The sequence below is a fragment of the Barbus barbus genome (genome assembly GCF_936440315.1).
Source record: "Barbus barbus genome assembly, chromosome: 15".
NCBI classification, from domain to species: Eukaryota; Metazoa; Chordata; class Actinopteri; order Cypriniformes; family Cyprinidae; genus Barbus; species Barbus barbus.
Genome location: NC_136743.1, coordinates 18,815,583 through 18,835,518, shown reverse-complemented (window position 1 = coordinate 18,835,518; position 19,936 = coordinate 18,815,583). Strand labels below are relative to the sequence as shown.

Sequence of the window (19,936 nt, the reverse complement as noted above, 5' to 3'; positions counted from 1 at the left end):
ACCAGTCTCTTTGCAGTTTGTGTGTGTGTGTGTGTGTGTTTAGTAACGTCGTGATGACTGATCGGATGCAGTATATGCACACTTGGGCTTGTATGTTAACCAATTATCCTATACAAATTATATGTTTGAAAACCACCAAACTGACCCCAAACCAGCCCAAATTTTGTCCACCCACCCAAGCCAATATTTACCTGCACAATCAAATTCAAAACCGCCCAATCTGGCAACACTGGTCAGATGAAACTAAAACATTTGCTTTTTTAGCAGCAAGATGGGTTTGGTGCACACAGGGATAAAAAAAGTATCCCATGTGTACAATGAAATATACTGTTGTATTTTTAATGTTATGGGCCTATATTTCTGCTGGAGGTCCTGGACATCTTGTTTAGACACATGGCATCATGGATTCTACCAAATACTAACATAAAAAATCAACAAGTAACTGACTCTGTTAGAAATCTTATAATGGGCCATGTTTGGATCTTCCAACCATACAATAATCCAAACACAAACCTCAAAAACAACACAAAAATGGGTCACGGAGCACAAAACCAAGCTTCTCCTATGGCCATTCCAGTCCTCTGACCTGAACCCTTTAGAAAATGAGTGAGGCGAACTGAAGAGAAGAAGCACCATCATGGAGCTGGGAATCTGAAGGATCTGGAGAGATTCTGGATGAAGGAATGGTCAGGTGTTCTCTAACCTCATCAGGCATTATAGGAGAAAATTTAGAGCTGTTAAACTGGCAAATGGAGGTTGAATAAAAGGGTGCCGTTAATTGTGGCCAATGTGTATTAGAGAAAAACATTTATTTCATAATGATATTTACTCCCATTTTAAATTCTTATTCTCCAATGAAAGGTTAGATTTTTGTGATTTTTTTAAATAAAAGATCAAAAGGATTAACAATGCAGATTAATTTTCACAGCCTTCTTTGATCAGATTTACCAAGGGTGCCAATAATTCTGACCACAACTGTATATCCTGCAGTCATGGCAAGATTAGGTTCCTTCAATCAAAATAAAACAAGAATCGAAAACAACATAGGAATCTGATTCTTGGAATTGAATCCCATCGATTCCAGAACCAGGAATCGGAATCGGACTCGATTCCAAAAATTTCGGAATCGAACAGCCCTAGCTAAGGGTTTCTTATTTAAAGCAATGTAGGACCCTGCAAGTCGAAAAATGACGCTAAAGGGGTACCTTGCACATCAAAAAGCGACGCCAAGTGGTCCTGACCAAGCTTCAATATGTGACGAGTTGGGAGTGAGAATGTGTTGCAACATACAAGGCACACACATTTAGGAGAAACAGTTTTGTTTTTACTTTAAACATTTTGTGCACTTTTGTTTTAATTGACAATACAGACATTAACAAAAGATTTCCATTTTAAATAGATACTGTTCTTTTAAAATTTCTATTCATCAAAGAATCCTGAAAAAAAGAAAATGTATTACTATTTTAGTAATACATTTTAGTATACATTACATGTATTATTATTTTCAACATTGATAATGAGAAGAACTGTTTCTTGAGCAGCAATTTTATATATTAGAATAATTTCTGGAGGATCATTAACACTGAAGTAATGATGCTGAAAATCTAGTTTTGCCATCACATGAATAAATTATATTTTCAAATCTATTCAAATAGAAAACATTTATTTTGAAATGTAATAACATTTCACAATATTACTGTTTGCATTGTATTTTTGACCAAATAAATGGTAAGCATAAGACTTCATTTTGAAAACATTAACAAATCTTTCCTACTCCAATGGTAGTGTATGTATGCATTATTATAATAAACAATTCTCTAGCTTTGTCCACGATCTTGAATAGATTTACTGAGCATGTTGCAGTGCATTCTGGGATTGCCTTCTTAATTAAGGATATGTGCAGATCTGCATTAAAATTATTTTCATCATAATTTATGAACACAATGATAAAGCTCAGATCTATCTATTAATGCAAGTCGCCCTGTAATGATTTGTGTGACGGCGCTGAAATAACATGGCCTTTCAGTTTTTACAACTATTTTTTTTTAAATAGTCTAAACACTTTTCCCAAGTTCATAACTCACAATGGGTTTTGCAGGATAATGAAGTCACAAAAACTGGAGAAATATAAGCAGCTAAGCAACATCTCTCAGATCTTGTTTTATCCATGCCATTAATTCAGCTCTGGACTCGTAAATCTGACTGGCCTTCTCTTGGAAGAGCCGCGGATGAGTTCAAAAGACTGTTACATCTCTTTCCCACCAAAGCTCAAAGTTTAGATGAGGCGTATTCAGCACACACTCATTAAGGCCATCTTCCGGGTGGAACCTCACAAACCCTATTGTGTTGCACCGCATACCTCCTAACCAATGACTTCTCTCCAACACCCACTCTGTGTCATGCCAAAGAAAATTTGTCCAGACCAGACCGTCCAGAGCTCAGATCATAAAACTTGGACTTGAACTGGAGTCTCGCAGAAGAAGTGCAAACTGACCTGCCCTACAAAGTTCAAATCAGATGCTTTGTACCTCTAAAGCAAAGACAGGTAATAAAAAGCAAAGCGGGACCTGAACTGACCAAACAACAGCTGTGAAACTGTTGGCCACAGACTACCACAGATGTCTGATTTTGATTTTTCATGTCTGTAATGAAAGATCTGCTTGATCTGACAGTCACACCCACCTTTCGTGCTTTGGGGAAAAGCATGCCATAATCCATTTTCAGCGTTCCCACTTCTTTTGACCAATCCATTTCAGTGTATTTTCCATAACCTTTCCAGTCATTCATACTAGATAGGGATACGCTGAATTACAGAGTACCGAGACTTTCTACTGCCAATACATCCACAACATACTGCTGTGAACATTTAAGAAATGCTGCTGCTGCACATATAACATATATGAAATAACCCACATATATAGCATAAATGAATCACCCTGTAGCAGTGTAAAGGAACGGGTCTGACACAGATGGTAAGTGGAGTAACAAGGTGTTTATTTACAGCGTGCAATTGTGAATAGCAAACGTGAGGAGTCTTCGGATGTGGTGAGTGTCTCTTCGTGAGGTTTCTGGTGAGCGGAATGTCAACAGTAATCAGTCTTTCTGATCTTACAGATCCTGGGGGTTCGCCGCGGCTGAGCGGCTGAGAGATGCGGGGATCCGACCGAGCCAACGGAACAGACGAGGAAGAGGACTGGGATGGAGAAGACAGAAGGTAAGTAGGGACAGGTAAGTAATCGCAGGTAGTAATACTCAGCTTCGTAAGGTAGCAGAGATGGTCCATGTGGTAATCCGGAGATCGGACAACTGGTGACTTTGGTGACTGTGGTTATATGTGGTTGGTGATAATGAGGTGCAGGTGCCGGTGATTAAAATTCAGGTGAGGTGGATCGGGGTAACTGGCTCTGGGAGGAGCCTGGTCCTTCTGTTACAGTACCCCCCCCTCCACGGCCCACTCCTGGGGGCCGACCTCGGCGTCGTGGTGGTCTGCCTCGGCCTCGAGGTGCAGGACGATCCGGATGGGAGGCGTGGAAATCATCCAGAAGGCTGGGATCGAGAACATCATCTCTGGGGATCCAGGAGCGCTCCTCAGGCCCGTACCCCTCCCAGTCCACGAGGTATTCTAGTCTCCCACCACGACGCCGGGAGTTTAGGATGTCTCGGACCTTGTAGATGGCTCCATCTTCAATGATGAGTGGGAGAGGGGGTTCCTCGGTTGGACCAGGCTCTGGGGAAACAGAAGGGTAATATGGTTTGAGTAATGATACGTGAAAAGTGGGGTGAATCTTGTATTGTGCAGGGAGCTGAAGCTTGAAAGTGACCGGGTTGACCTGTTCCAGAATGGTAAAGGGGCCAACGAACCTGGGACTCAGCTTACGGCTGGGCAGGCGTAGCCGAATGTCTCGTGTGGAGAGCCATACCTTCTGTCCAGGCAGATAGGTGGGTGTTGCTGAACGACGAGCATCGGCGGCGATCTTCTGCCTGCGTACTGCCCGTTGCAGGTGGTGATGTGCTGAGTCCCAGACTCCCTCGCTTTCTCGGAACCAGTGGTCGACCGCAGGCACATCGGAAGGTTCTCCGGACCAGGGAAATAATGGAGGCTGGAAACCGAGTACGCACTGGAAGGGAGAGAGTCCAGTAGAAGATTGACGGAGTGAGTTCTGGGCGTACTCGGCCCAGCCTAGGAACTGGTTCCAAGAATTCTGGCGGCGATGGCAGAAGGTTCTCAGGAAGCGCCCAATTTCCTGGATTTTGCGTTCAGTCTGCCCATTAGATTGAGGGTGATAACCGGAAGTCAAACTGATGGTCACACCTAGGAGAGCGAAGAAGGCCTTCCAAACACGGGAGATGAATTGTGGACCTCTGTCCGAGACTATATCTTCAGGGAGGCCGTAGTAACGGAATACATGATTAAATAATAGTTCTGCTGTTTGCATGGCAGTGGGGAGTCCAGGTAGAGGAACGAGACGGGTGAATTTAGAAAATCTGTCGATGATGACGAGAATGCAGGTATTATGGTCGGAGGGTGGAAGATCCGTGATGAAGTCCACTCCTAGGTGTGACCACGGGCGGTTGGGAATGGGTAAAGGCACCAGCTTGCCGGAAGGGAGATGACGGGAACTCTTGGATATGGCGCAGTCTGGGCAGCCCTGAACGAACCTTCTCACATCCCTGGCCATGTTCGGCCACCAGAAGCGATCGCTTAGCAGCGAGAGAGTAGCGTTGGCCCCTGGGTGACCAGTACCAAGTGAAGTGTGAGAGGAGTGGATGAGGGAAGTGCGTTGTGTCCTGGGAACATACTGACGATCAGGTGGGCAGCCCGGCGGATTGGCAGGAGGAGTATCGGAGGCCACTGGCGGAGAGGACCAAGCAATGGGACTTACGATAATGTTGGAGGGCAAGATACCTTCGGGCTCCTCGAGAGAATCCTCCTTGGTGTGAAGACGAGATAAAGCGTCCGCCTTGGCGTTACGGGAACCTGGACGATAGGAGATTTGGAAATTGAAACGGGTGAAAAACAATGCCCATCTTGCTTGGCGTGGATTTAATCTTTTGGCGTCTCGTAGATATTCGAGGTTCTTGTGATCGGTAAGCACGAGAAATGGTTGAGCTGCCCCCTCCAACCAGTGTCTCCACTCCTCCAGGGCAAGCTTGATGGCCAGAAGCTCCCTGTTGCCAATGTCGTAGTTCTTCTCCGCCGGGCTGAGCTTCTTGGAGAAGAAGGCACATGGATGGAGCTTGGGAGGCTTCCCCTGCTGCTGCGATAATACCGCACCTACTCCAGTTGTTGATGCGTCCACCTCTACGACGAAGGGCAGTTCTGGATCGGGGTGGACGAGGAGTGGTGCGGTAGTGAAGGCTTCCTTGAGACGGTTGAAGGCATTGGTGGCATTCACATCCCAGGCAAGGGACTTCTTACCTCCTCGTAGGAGGTCAGTGAGGGGGCTTGTGATAGAACTATAGTTGGCAACGAATCTTCTGTAAAAGTTTGAGAAACCCAGGAAGCGCTGCAATTCCTTGATCGTGGTGGGTCGAGGCCAGGATGTAATTGCTTCCACCTTCCCCTTGTCCATGCGGATGCCACCGTGACTAATGATGTATCCAAGGAAGTGGACGGATGGTTGGTGGAATAGACATTTTTCTGCCTTGAGGTAGAGCTGGTGTTTCCGTAACTGTTGAAGGACCTCCTCAATATACTCCTCCATCGCCTTCTGCTCGGGAAGAGAGAGGGGATAAATCTTTCCCCGTGGTACTGGTTCACCCGGAACGAGGTCGATCGCGCAGTCCCATGGCCGATGAGGTGGTAACCGCGATGCCCTCTTGGGGCAGAACACGTCCCTGAAAGCCTCGTAGTCCGGTGGAACCTCCACTGATTGTTTCTCCACAGGGCTCTCCACGGACGTGGCCTGCACAGACAAATTAACCACTGGACGTGGAGATGGTTTAGGCATATGTGGGAAACAGTGCGGGAAACAGTTAGTACCCCACTTCAGCACTTCTCCAGAGGCCCAGGACAAAACTGGATTGTGCTGAACCAGCCAGGGTCGACCCAAAACAATGTCTACTGTAGATTCTTCTAAAATTAGTAAATGAATACTTTCTTGATGGAGCTGCCCCATTCTCAGCACTAGGGGACCGACACAATATTTGACTAACCGACGAGTGAGTGGAGTACCTGTTATGGCTTGGATCTGGTAAGTGGTTTCGGTGGTAATGGGTGTGAGGTGGAGTTGCCGGCTGAGTTTCCCCGAGATGAAGTTCCCCGCTGATCCGGAGTCCAAGAGGACTGTGACTGGCATCAGGTGGTTTACAAGAACAATATTAGCACAAGTGGTTAAGGGGTTCATTTTAGGGATGTGAGGGTGCATACCACTCACCCAAAGCCTGGACGGACGAAGGGTGCAGGATTGAATTCGGTGGTCAGAACTCCCACAATACAGGCATAAACCATTGTTAATTCGCCTCTGTCGTTCTGTTGGTGATAGATGGAAGGTGTCAGTTTGCATCGGTTCGGAGATGGGTCTAACCTCTGGCTGGTGGCTTGGAGGAGTGTCAATGGCGGTAACGGTTGTGGTTTCTAATGTACAGGCCCGCATCCGGTTGGAGCAACGAATGGCAAGTTGAATGAACTTCTCTAGCCCAAAGGTGTCATCGTAGGCTGCCAGCTGAATTTTCAGGCGGGTATTCAAGCCTTGCCGGAAAGCAGTCATCAATGATGGTTCGTTCCATCCACTCGCGGCCGCGAGGGTGCGAAACTTCAGGGCATATTGATGAATGGTCTGATTCCCCTGACGAAGTTTATATAACTGTTCCCCCACTGAAGAATCACCTGGAGAGCTGCTAAATACCTCCTTAAAGTGAGCGAGAAATTGGGCAAACGAATGCGTGGCAGGTCCAGCTTGATTTAAAATTGTCTCCGCCCATCTTAATGCGGGTCCTGTGAGTGACGTGATCACAAAGGCGATCTTCGCCTGATCGGTCAGGAACATCTGAGGATGTAAATCAATAGTTAGGGTACATTGGAGAAGAAAGCCATTGCACTCCTCTGGATCACCTGAGTAGGGCGCTGGTCGGGCCATGGGACTGGCGTACATTATCGCCGAAGAAATGGTTGAGGCGGAAGTGACGGGTGTGGTAACAGAGGCCGGTGGTGTTGGTGAAGCCGGACGGGCTAATACCCGTTTCAAGGTGTCGACCAGTTCCTGGAATGGGTCGTTTACACTCATGGTGTAGCCGTCTTGGTCCGATCTTCTGTAAAGGAACGGGTCTGACACAGATGGTAAGTGGAGTAACAAGGTGTTTATTTACAGCGTGCAATTGTGAATAGCAAACGTGAGGAGTCTTCGGATGTGGTGAGTGTCTCTTCGTGAGGTTTCTGGTGAGCGGAATGTCAACAGTAATCAGTCTTTCTGATCTTACAGATCCTGGGGGTTCGCCGCGGCTGAGCGGCTGAGAGATGCGGGGATCCGACCGAGCCAACGGAACAGACGAGGAAGAGGACTGGGATGGAGAAGACAGAAGGTAAGTAGGGACAGGTAAGTAATCGCAGGTAGTAATACTCAGCTTCGTAAGGTAGCAGAGATGGTCCATGTGGTAATCCGGAGATCGGACAACTGGTGACTTTGGTGACTGTGGTTATATGTGGTTGGTGATAATGAGGTGCAGGTGCCGGTGATTAAAATTCAGGTGAGGTGGATCGGGGTAACTGGCTCTGGGAGGAGCCTGGTCCTTCTGTTACAAGCAGATCTATACAGGTGGAGCTGGGGAAGGTGGAGGGCTTCTGACGCATACTGCAACTGCTACAGCAGCACTAGCCAAATATTTTAAAGTTGAGCAGCAAGCTCCTTGGCTGCTGATACAAAAAGAACCAATCAGCTGCGCCATGTGATGATTTCATTATGTCAGATTGAGTTAGACCTATCGGACTGTGCAATCTAAAGTTTAATAACTTTGAATATATAATATATATATTTGTTTGATCCAAAAGTCATACCTACCTTTTCTGTTCAGAAAAAGCATTTATTTTCCATTCACTTACCAGTCAATAATAAATAACTGATATACTAAGGAACCATATCTGCCTGTGTATTGCTAAGAGAACAACGACGCTCTAGTTTTCTTCAAGGCAGCTCTTTACAGAATTCATTCTCAGCAGAGTGCAGATTTTGACATAAAGCCCATCTACAGAGCAATAAAGCTGCCTGGCAAGGAATGCAGAAAGAAAACATGTCACTTTATATCTGTTTTATGCCTCGTTCAAATCGCTCTGCAACTTGCAGCTTATTTGAGATATAAAGTGCAAAGCATTTTGCTTTAATAATGTTCAAGGAATGTTAATTTATTCTGTAATAACAACAGATTTGCAAACGGATTCATTAGATATCAGTTCACTTAAATATTTCCAAAGCAATATATCTATAAAGTTAACAAAAGGAGACCTGCAGAGACCTTTTAATGTCTTCTTTTAGGTTTTAAAAACTCTTTCCATAAACTCCAGGTATGGAAACTAAACCACAAATCCACCTTTTTCGAATTTAAATGCACACTTGATCCAACTAAACCAGGCAAGTTTTACAGAAACATCTAATGTAAACATGAAAAAACAAACTCCTCATTTATGATAGTGTTGTGTGCATCAACAGTCCTTTATGAAATCAAAAGATATTATCTGCAGTGTCAGTCAGTGTGTGCAGTTAGCCAGCAGCAACATAAGCAACCACATTAAAGAGATGGATAGATAAATATGCAAGTATAAGAGTGTGTGTTTAACCCCGAGACACCTCTTCAACATGGAAACGTATCTCTCACCGTGAACTTCAACTCAACCCTGACTCCTCTCTCTCCAGCACGCTTCAGATGCAGAGATCAGATTTTTGCATGAAAAGAAGACTTAGAGGAACCACACTTTGTACAGCAACATAAACCCCTCTATATCAGATCACTTTAGAGTGCAAGAGAGCCTTAACAGTTGTTGCCACGTGCGTAGTTGAACACCACGTGTTCTATTACAGTGACCTTCCCTTTCATATAACAGGTAGTCTATACTGAGGCCATGTTTACACCTGGAATTAAGGTGAATTTTAATCAGATTACAACACTGTGTACAGGTGTAAACTGGGTCTGAAAGGTTTTGAGCTTGTCCGTTTTCGACCACTTCCAGAGGTAGTCAAAAAAGCATTCGACTGAATTGTTTTTGTAGTTTAAACGATCATGTGGTTAAAAGCATTTGAACAGCCACTGCAGACAGCTGCCCTCTCCTCTTATATGGGACATGTTGTTTTTTAGACCGGATTTAAACTTTGCCAGTTGAAATCGTAAGTTTGGTTTGAAGGCGAAAAAAAAGGAAAACGCGCAATGTTCTCTTTCCAGTCCAGATTCTAACACAACCCCACAAAATTTGGCATAGTTCTGTGGAGAGAAGAAACGAAAGCTGCTGCTGTCTGTTTCGTTTTCTGTTGTCTCCTTTTGTGTTATTATCCAAATTGCGCTAGCTTATTTTGCAATATTAGATTGAAAGATCTAATTGTAGACTGAAAGAAAAAGCCATATATACCTGCGTATAATCTGGAAAGAAGTGGCCGAAAGTGGAAAAAGGACAGATTAAAACACCAGATATAAACGGAAATGTGTCTCGCTTGTCTATTTGTGATCCAATCACCCAAGAATATCTTAATATCAGGTGTAAACAGGGCCTTGTTATTGTCATGTTATTAACTGTCTCATAAAAAAGTGTACATAAAAATTAATAATTCAATTAAATAAAAAAATAAATAAAAATAAAAATAGTTATACTTTTGGTTATCCTTCACTAAATTGTCTACTTGCCATACAAGTGAAATTTTATAAATGATTTACTAAATTGGTTTGCGGCCTTTGAGGCTATGAGGATCCTGCTTTGTGGCCCTTGAGCTTTCCAAATGTAAGACATTTAAAGCAGCATGTGATGGACCTGATACGCACTCAATAGGACATTATTCAACCACAGCACTAAGTGTTCCTTCATTTGTTTACATAGACTGACTGATATATGAATATGAAGCTAATAAAATGTCTACCACTGTCCATTTTCCAACACTGTATAGAACAATATTCTAATCTAATAAAGACTACTCCTCCTTTGGGGAGTCAGTCTGCACTCCCTTCAAACCCAAAGTCAAGGAGAGTGAATTCCACAGGCCTGACGTACGCTTTTACTTTCACTGTCTTTCATACAGGAATTCAAAACTATTTCGAGCTTAGTAAGAGCCTAAGTGTAATGTCTAGGGAGAAAAGTATCGAAGGGATGGAAATCATAGACCTGGATGACTGTTTCAAACACCAATTTCAAGGTCCGAACCGAAGAATGAAAGATATTTGATGTGATGTATAACATCTGTCATTGCTAATAAGTTAACAAACTGTAAAAAAAATAAGGGAACTCTACGGTGAAAAATCCAGATGTAACAGAACTACGTTCCCATCAGCTCATTTAATTAAAAACAGCTGAGCATGCCCTGCTTTGGAATAACCTTGACATATAATTTAAAACAAACTTCTTCTGATAAATCAGCACAGTCTTAGCCAAAATCATGAGTATCATCCAAACGTACTAAGAACCGTCTTTAAGAGTTGTAGTTTACAGCTCAGGGATTAAAACAGAGAACATATGTTTCTTAAAGATGTAGCTAGCAAGGGGCTAATGATTACTTCCAGCAGGACTAGCAAAGCCTGCTAGGCTAATTACATCTGATAAAATCAATCCAGCTTTTGTCCATGCTCTCTCCTGGCCTGGCTATAAACTTTAAAATAAGAGAGCACACCTTCAACAAAAGATGTTATCAGTCCACAAATAACTACATTTTGGTGCATTTTTGGCAACTTTGCACGAACTTGATTTATTATTTACAAATAAAGCATTGTTTCAACACTACAGTACAGTATCAGACAGTTGCTTTTCAGTTCAAACGTTTGGGGTTGGTAAGTTTTTTGGTAAAAACAAAAAATTATTTTCACACTAAGGCTGCCTTTATTTGATCAAAAATTCTGTAAAAACAGTAATATTGTAAAATATAATATACAATTGAGATTTAAAATAACTGTTTTCTATTTTAACATATTTTAAATCTAATTTACTCCTGTGATGGTAAAGCCAAATTATCAGCCGCCATTACTCCAGCGTCACATGATCCTTCAGAAATCATTTTAATATGCTGATTTGCTGCTCAAGAAACACTTCTTATTATTTTCATTGTTGAAAACAATTGTGCTGCTTAATCTGTTTTTGAAAACTGATAATTTTGTGATAATCCATAGCCAAGATAACTTTCAAAATTCAGGTAGGTCTTACAAGTTTAAATAGGCAGCATACCTAATAGCATGATCCAATAGGCTAATAATAATCATAATAATATTGTTTTTGTTGTTGTTGTTATCATTACTGACTATTATTATGCAACCTAATAATCATACCTAATAGCATTATGCAACCCAAGATGAAGTTCAAAAGTGATCTGGATCAGATTGGTTTTGGGTCAAGTGCTACATTCCATTTAAAGTAACTGATCTTTGAAAGTGTAAAACTGAACTGCTCGCTGCAACACATTTAATCACACTTGCAATGTTCAGGGGATCAAAGCGAGGGGCATCAACAACAGCTCAAGACCGCTGTAAGGGCTGCTGATGCCAAATATCCCATAACAATATAGCTCCAGAAGACTGCAGGGTTTTTCTTAAACTAAACTACAAAGCACTGAAAATTTTGAGCTGACATATGCTTTTACTCCACAATAAAAACACACCACAGCACAAGCAACATGGCTCAAGCTCCTGTGGGGTTATCAGCGAGGAAGTGCTGGTAGAAAAGGACCCTCTCTCAGAACAATACTATCTGACAGCTCTGAAGCTGCTCTGCCCACTTCTCCTCGGTCAAACGGCCCCATGTACTCAGCTTGATACACCGTAAGGCTAGATGACTCACTATGGAGCAAATGAGTGGCTGTGCTTTTCCATCCCAAGAGTGGCAAACAATGAGGAGCCACACATACACATTAAAATGAAATAACTCAAGACACAAAAATGCCTCGCTAGCACTCAGTGCTAATCTAAAAAAAGGACTCCCAAATTTGTCCACAATACATTTCATAAACTATCCCTGTAAAATGCAAACAGGTGGAGACTAAATGACCATCCACAATTCATGTGGGTTTAGTTTCAAGCTTTGAATAAATCGAGACTTTGCTAATTTGGTTCTGTCATTTTACTCTAAATTTTCCTGTAAGCTGTAAATATGTCATATGTAATATTACATTAAAATATTAAATTGATCTGAAGCTAAAATATTTTCTCCTCTCAAAGTTTAATATTACCCTGTTTGTTTGAGCGGTCCAGCATCTAAAGTTTCTGGCTCAGCCAGTGGTGTAAGTAACATTAACTAAGGCACTTTTAAATAGCACCCCCAAACTCTGTCATTTTCTCATCTTAATGTCATTCCAAACTTCTATGACTTTTCACTTCTGCAGAACCCAAAAGAAGATATTTTGAAATATGTCTCAGTGCTTTTTGTCCATATCAAATGAGAACAAATGTTGTTTGGGACCCCACTAACTTTCATTATATAGATAAACCAGTCAGAACATTCTTCAGAATATCTTCTTTTGGGTTCAAAGTCACATATAAGTAACAGTATGATGACAGGATTTACATTTTGGGGTGAACTATCCCTTTAACACCTCTGCTGGTTGCAAGACCAAATTGTAAGCAAAGAGAGAGACAATGGCTCGATCCATACAGAGCAGTGGCTACCCATCTGCAGTGTTGAAGGCGGAGCTGGTGTAAATCAAAGCCGCAGAGGCAGTCATTGGAAGAACCGCTCTGACATTACTGTGGACAGGCTGAGGAGAGACGAGACCTGCTCTCGCTGAGGGCTGGATATACTGCAGGCCGCAACCACACACACACACACACCACAGGTTGGCTCTGAGGATGCCTTCACTGGAGAACAACCTTCCACACTGCACACGCTATCCACCCCCTTCATGTATACTTCTTGTTCCCACCCAAGTCCACGCACAGCACATTTTACAACCACAACCACAGAGAAATGCAGATTACTGTCTGTTCTTTCTCACATTATTTTATTAACCTTCAGATTTACAAACCCAATGAAATTGCTTGTTGAGCATGTTTTCTCCCTATTGATGTATTGTTTTTCGAATTAAAACAGGAAGTTTTTAGTAGGAAACTACTTTTTCTGGCTATTGTTTATTAAGTTGATTTGGTACTTGCTAGTTGTTTAGAGGAGGCATTGGGGGAGGGACATTCTTATTAAGGATCTGATTGGACAATAAACTGTGTAGTTCAGGATGAATCATCAATAATTCTGGTCCATTTTCCTTGATGTGGAAGACTGCAAATTTTAAATGTTTATCTGGCTAATTTAGTCAAATTTAAAAACTACACTATTTAAAAATAATAATAATAATAATGTAATATTGTGAAATATTCTTACAATTTAAATAAACTATTTTAATTTATTTTATAATGTAATTTATTCCTGTGATGCAAAGCTGAATTTTCAGCATCATTATTCAAGTCTTCATTGTCACATGATCCTTCAGAAATCATTCTAATATGCTGAATTGGTGCTCAAGAAACATTTATTATTATCTTCAATGTTGAGCAGTTGTGCTGCTTAATGTTTTTGTGGAAACCATGAAGGTTTTTTTGATGAAGAGAAAGTTCAACAGCATAAATCTTTTTTTTTATCAATTTAATGAATTTGTTTTGGGGTTTTTTCAAGTTAATGACCCTAAACCTTTTAACAGTAGTGTATATATGACCTCAAAGCTAACAGACTTGGACTGAAAGCCACAAAACACAAATTTTGACATTATGGGGTTTGTTTGGAATCATCATTTGTTTATTCTGGGTATGATTTATTAGAGCAGAATCATACCAACAATTGTGTTCAAATAAATCCCACACAGAATAATAAACAAAGACAGCCTTGCAAGAAAAAGGGCCTCAAAAGCCAGCCTCACAAGTTCCCCAGCATTTGTCTTTTTATTTTCATCCACATTCACACAATTCACCCAAACACACCCAGTCAGATTCTTCCCCCTGAGGCAAACTCTAAACACCACTATGGATTTGGATCAGATTTGGAGACTAGATTATGAAAAAGAGAGAAGGGATAAACAATAAAAATAAACTCCAGTGTTTGTGATGGCCGGTTTATTTTTACGTTTTATAGCCCCACACACACACACAAAAGGGTTCCACCAAAATAATCAACAAGTCAAAAGGAGCAAAACAGGAAAAAAACAAAAGGTTGGCTAGTGATGGTTAATGAAGACCATATGCCTACCTTCACTGGTAGCTGCATTCTTTGGAGCTTTGGTTGATGTCTGATCTGTACTTGAACTCAGGTCGGAGGAAATACTGGAACTGCCTTTCCCTAAAATCACAAAGAACACCCCAGGACACATCAGGACACCCAGAGCACTAATAGAGAATCAACATAATAGCCTGAAAAAGCAAAAGCCATAGAAATAGATACTGTATGCAAACACCTTTATTTTAGCATACTTACACATCTGTACATATACCTATAATGCTCACAATACACAAAACACAGTATTAAATATCAAGACTTTATTTTATCTGTCAAGCGTGCACAAATAACATAAATATAATAAAAAATGAATGCAACAGTGTTCACCAAATCTTACGATAAATGCCAGGCATTCTTTTTCTGTCCATCACAAACTTAAAATAACAAACCAGATGCCTCCCACAGATACTCCCCAATGGCAGGGACAAGAGAAAAAACGAAAAGCTGAAGCTTTTTACAAATCACATTACAGAAAAACTGAGCCCCCCAAAAAAAACACAGGCCCAGCTAAATTTGAATTAAGAGTGTGAGATGAGGTACCGTTCAGTTGAGTTCATCACATAAAAAAAAATTACATATATAAAACTAGAAGCCAATTGAAATTTTTGGGGATGATTATATTTTTTGGAATGCAACATGAGAAGCCTTTTATTTTATAATATATGAAAAAGTTGATTCCAAATGAGGAAAGACACAATAGTAAACCTAAGTCTCATGTTTCTTTGTATTTGCAGTTTGATTAGTCATGCTGATTTCACATTTATTTTGAATCGGCACAGCCAAAAACCAGCAGAATAAATATATTTCTCTTTTTTTTTTCGATAACGGTAAACTTAAAACAACATGCCCTGGTGTGAAAGTTTCCTAAACACTCCTGTTTGTTTCAATGGCACTTTAGAGCATCAGGTCACATATGAGGCATGTTTACAGGCTTGATGAGAGAGAAAACACAACCCGAGTTCACATAAGCTTTTATTTTACCATAAATGGCCTGACTGATGGAGCTTCCACATGCTGAGCAAAAAATGTGTTTTGCTCTGTAAACAAACCAGTTTTTCACTAAATAGTCTCCTAGTGATATCACTAAAGACATTTCAGGCCAGTTTTTTTTTTTTTAAATGATCAGTGAAATCAGTGAAGCAAAGTGGAATCTGCTCAGACACTAACCTTGAATGCAACGTCTGGTTACATCACATGCATTGTTTATTGTTCATTGTCTCTGAAGAATTTGCTTCATTGCTATTGAGATTAATTGACTGAACAAACATGGCATTGATGGAATTCTAAAAAGCTATTGCCATAGATGCTCAACCATATGATTCACATGAAATTTGAAAAAATAAGCAAGCGCTTTTTATGATTATGGAGAGAACACTGAATACAGGCTTACAGATATTCATAATAAAAACAGTGTGTACTTTTAACTGATACCAAGTTACAAATGTTAGATAGAAAGACACTCTAAACCAGTTCCAAAGATTGCAGTGTTACAATTACCTAAAAGCCTTAAACTAACCAAATAAGTTCTATGTTAATCTACAGTATGTGACTGAACACTTAAAAAATAAAGGCCCTTTTAGCATCCTTAAGACAATCATTGTATGAAACAAAAAGGTATTATTTGGTGTAGGCTTGATTTATTTTGTTATTATCCATTATACGTTTGACTGGTTTCCTTTGGATAACTTATTTAGGCTAAAAAATGGTTGCACTGGAATAGATCCAGGACATCCTGATTTTATTTTAAGGAAGAAAATATGGTCTTTGACTGTGACTCCCTCTGTTAGAGGTTCATATTAAACATAAACAAACATTTGCTTTAAAGTATCCATGATGCATTAAATGCTCATACTGTATTGTTTGTAAAACCAATGCTGAAAAGAAAAACTGGTACTCTTTAAAAAAAAAAACAGCTCACAAGTGCGATAAACAATTATTTAATGCATTGAAGCCACTTAAACACCACTTAACATGGAAACGTGTACATTTACTATTTGTTGGCTTACAGACTGCAGTTTTTAATGTTGTGCATTTGAATGAAACACAGACATCATCTTGTCTTACTATGTTTAATTAAATCAAGGGAGGTCCTAGAAATAAATAAACTAATCAGTAGACAACATCAACTTTGTAAGGATCTCAACAGCGAAAGACAACAGCAAACATTGCAAAAGATTGTGATATGTGAAATATGTAATTTAGAGAGCTGCGTGTGGGGAGTTGATGGTTTTCTCACTGAATGCCAGTCTTGAGGGCCAAACCTTGACCTTCCAGAGAAATCTGGTGTGCTTTAAAAGACCACAAGTCTCTCACGCAGCCAAGAACTGACTCTGTGAGAGCAAAATCTCTGGCATGAATGCTCATGGTTATTAGGACATGATCAGTAGCAAACTTTAACATCCGTATTGTAATAGACAGCCTCTGTTTTGACCTCTAATCGCTGTCAAATACCTACTTGTTGGGGGGAAAATGCAGAAATCTGCCCACAAGCTGAAATGATGGTATGTGTTTGCCATGATTCACAGCTTATTAAAGTACACACACCCTCTGTTGATGGTTACTTTAGTAAAACCATCGAATTGTGCACTCTGATGTCGGCACTCATTCGTTTCTTATTAGCTCCAAACCTAAAACTCTTTAGTTTTTATAAATCTGCTTTATAAAGCAGCAACAAAATCTTATTTTTGTCTATGTAAACAGTAAACAGCACCTTTCATGTGCATTTATCCTTAATGAGTTGGACAAGAAAAATAGACGTAAGGCACTAAATTTATTAGATTTATAGCTGGATTGTTAAGCATAAACACCAAAATTCTCAAGCATTAAACACAATGAATAATGTTACATTTGCATTTGTTTTAAGCATGTTTTAAGTAGGCTAATGGTGACATTCGAATGTATGAATTCTATATTCTTATGCCGAAAATGAACTATTTAAGAACCAGGGCTTTCCTCGGTTCAATCTAGCTAAATGCTGTTCAAACAAATATGGGAGAATTATAATTATTCTGACATTATATGTATTTGTATTATTTATATTCATGTGATATATGTATCAATAATGGCCCAATGCCAGAAACATCAGAAAGTCTTTTAACTTTTAAAGGGTCCCTTAAAATGTATCAAAACCTAAATGACAAGTATGCTCTAAAATATACTTATTACAAGAGATTTCTGCAAGGCCAGTGTTGTTCACAAAGAATAAGGGGGAATAGTGACGTTGACACAACTATGGCTGCTGTACACCGAGATTTAACAGTGGAAAAGCAGCATTGTGTCTGGCTGTGAGAGTTTGATTCTGGCACTCACCTTCACTCCCGCTCTGTTTCCCATTGTTCGCACCCATCCTGTGGAATGCATAATCTACCGTCGGCGCTCCGGAAAAGTATCCATATGCGTAAAACACATACGACTGAAGAGAAGATGTGATGAAAATCCGCCAAAGACTGCTTTCAGATACAGTTCGATCCTGTAATGCAACTAGGAAAGTAGAAATAACGGCAAAAGTCTGAGCAACTATTATGCAATCGGTTAAAACTCAACGCATTTCCACAAACGACTGTTTTAAAACTGTATTGCTTCAGATACAGTGTTGGTTATGCATTTTCTTCATGTTAAAAGCTCTTCGTCTCCAGACAGTGCGCAGTCATCCAAAGGAGAGACTGGAAACCAGATACTTGTTGCGTCAGGAGCACGCATGGGCTCTTGCAGAATCTGTTACCATGAGTACATGAGCGTCTGCTGCGAGCGCGAGGCACTTTGACCTAATATCCTCCCTCTTTCCTGTACAGTAACGCAATGCTTTTAAAGCCACGATGCTTAATGTTATGGCAAGCCGTCTTAGCATGTATTGTTGAATTAAATAATTTTTATATTACTAGTACCTATTTTTAATTGCTTGTACTACTAATTTTCTATTTTACAATAGCTGTTCACTATTATAGCTAGCCTGGGTATGGCAAGTTTATTTATATTTATATACACAATGAACGTCATACACAAAGTTAACTCAGACTGCTTTATATAAAAGTGATTTTTAAATGTCTGGTTACATCAGCTTTCTAGGATTCCATCTTTAGGGGGCTTAGCCCTCAGAGAGAACGTTATACAACAATACAAATGACCTAAATAAACAACATTTTACTGTACTTATGGAAACTGTATTACTGTATGAAGTAATTAGACACAATTACCTAAGTTACAGAAGTTACTTAAGAGCAGTAAGTGATTCTCATGTTTTTCTTTACGTAACCGTGTTTACTTGGATATTTGTCAAGACAGCCATTGTGAAATAATATTGTGTGTATTTGCTTATTTTCAATGGCACGATTTTCTGTTTCTATTTGGTGCGCTATTTATATGCAGAGACTAACTTTGGCGTACATATGAGACGCAATGGTTATGTATATGGGTGTGTGGAAGGTGCGTATCATATAAGTACACCAAATAGAAACAGAGATCATGAGCAGGCTGCCTCTCAGTGTGAGCACGCTTCATTCAAATGTGTACGCACATTAACGATCTATCACAGCACATGAGTACCACATTGAGATAGAGAAACGAACGAGAATGATAAACTTTCTTGAGGAAGCAGCACTGGCCTGATTGTTCAGATAGCTGATTATACTTTTTAGGGGGGCTGAAACCCACCTAAAAAGGGTCTAGAACCGCCCCTAGCTTAAATAAGAAACCTTTTATTACTAAAAGTAGTGCCTAGTAGTGCCAAGTTTTATATTCCATTAGTCACTATACTTATATCTGTCAGCAGATAGACACGGGACACAGAGGTAAATGCAATACAAACAACAGGTTTATTGAAAAGCAGCAGAGGTAAGCAGGCGGGGAATGGGAAAGTCTCTAGGGGCTTATCTGAGCGTTAATGTCCTTGTTTCTTTTCCAGGGGATCCGGAGGTAGCGTGGAGACGGTGGAGAACTGGAGCGTTGGAGAACAGGGATAGGAACACTGGAGCAACTGGTAGGTAGACAACAGGTAAGTGGGTCAGGTTAGTCAACATGGAAAGTTTGAGACCAGACAGTGAGTGAACGGGAGGAGTGCAGGAATATAGTGCTGAGAGGTGGCAGTGATCAGAAATCAGGGGATTGGGATCTGGTGAGTGTCGCTAGTGGAGACTGCGGTGACTGTGGTGACTCTCTGACAATATCATTATAGTGACAACTAAATATTCCATTGCTACTACAAATTGCAAATTTTTGCCATTCATTCTATTAATGACTAATATTGCTCAGACATTTTAGTTTTACTAGTTACTATTTATTATTAGGCCTACTTAGATGCATAAAAATAGTTAATATCTATCATTCTATCATTCTTATTAGGCTTAATGTATATTCCAGATGTTAAAACAAATGTAATCTCAGTGATAAGATTTTGATTGAACAATAAACAATAATTATTCTGATTAGTCATTACATTATTATTTACTTGTCAACAGAAAATAAACTAAAAAAATGCTACTACCCTACTACTGAACTGCTTATTAGTATAATAATAATAATAATAATAGTAAAATAGAAATAGATGCTAGTAATTTTAAAAGAATAAAT

General features: G+C 40.3%; 1 protein-coding gene across 2 annotated transcripts in view; it reads right to left on the bottom strand.

Annotated features, from left to right (window-relative positions):
• Positions 1-18,113, bottom strand: part of LOC306881356 (F-box/LRR-repeat protein 7-like) — a 45,599-nt gene extending 27,486 nt beyond the window's left edge. For both annotated transcript variants that reach the window (XM_079435416.1, XM_079435417.1), the window contains exons 1-2: positions 17,681-18,113; positions 14,345-14,434 (exon numbers count right to left, since the gene is read on the bottom strand). In XM_079435416.1, coding sequence (XP_079291542.1) covers positions 14,345-14,434; positions 17,681-17,717 — 127 coding nt within the window. In that variant the 5' untranslated portion in view covers positions 17,718-18,113. The remainder of the gene's footprint in view (positions 1-14,344; positions 14,435-17,680) is intronic.
• Between the last annotated feature and the right edge of the window lie 1,823 nt (positions 18,114-19,936).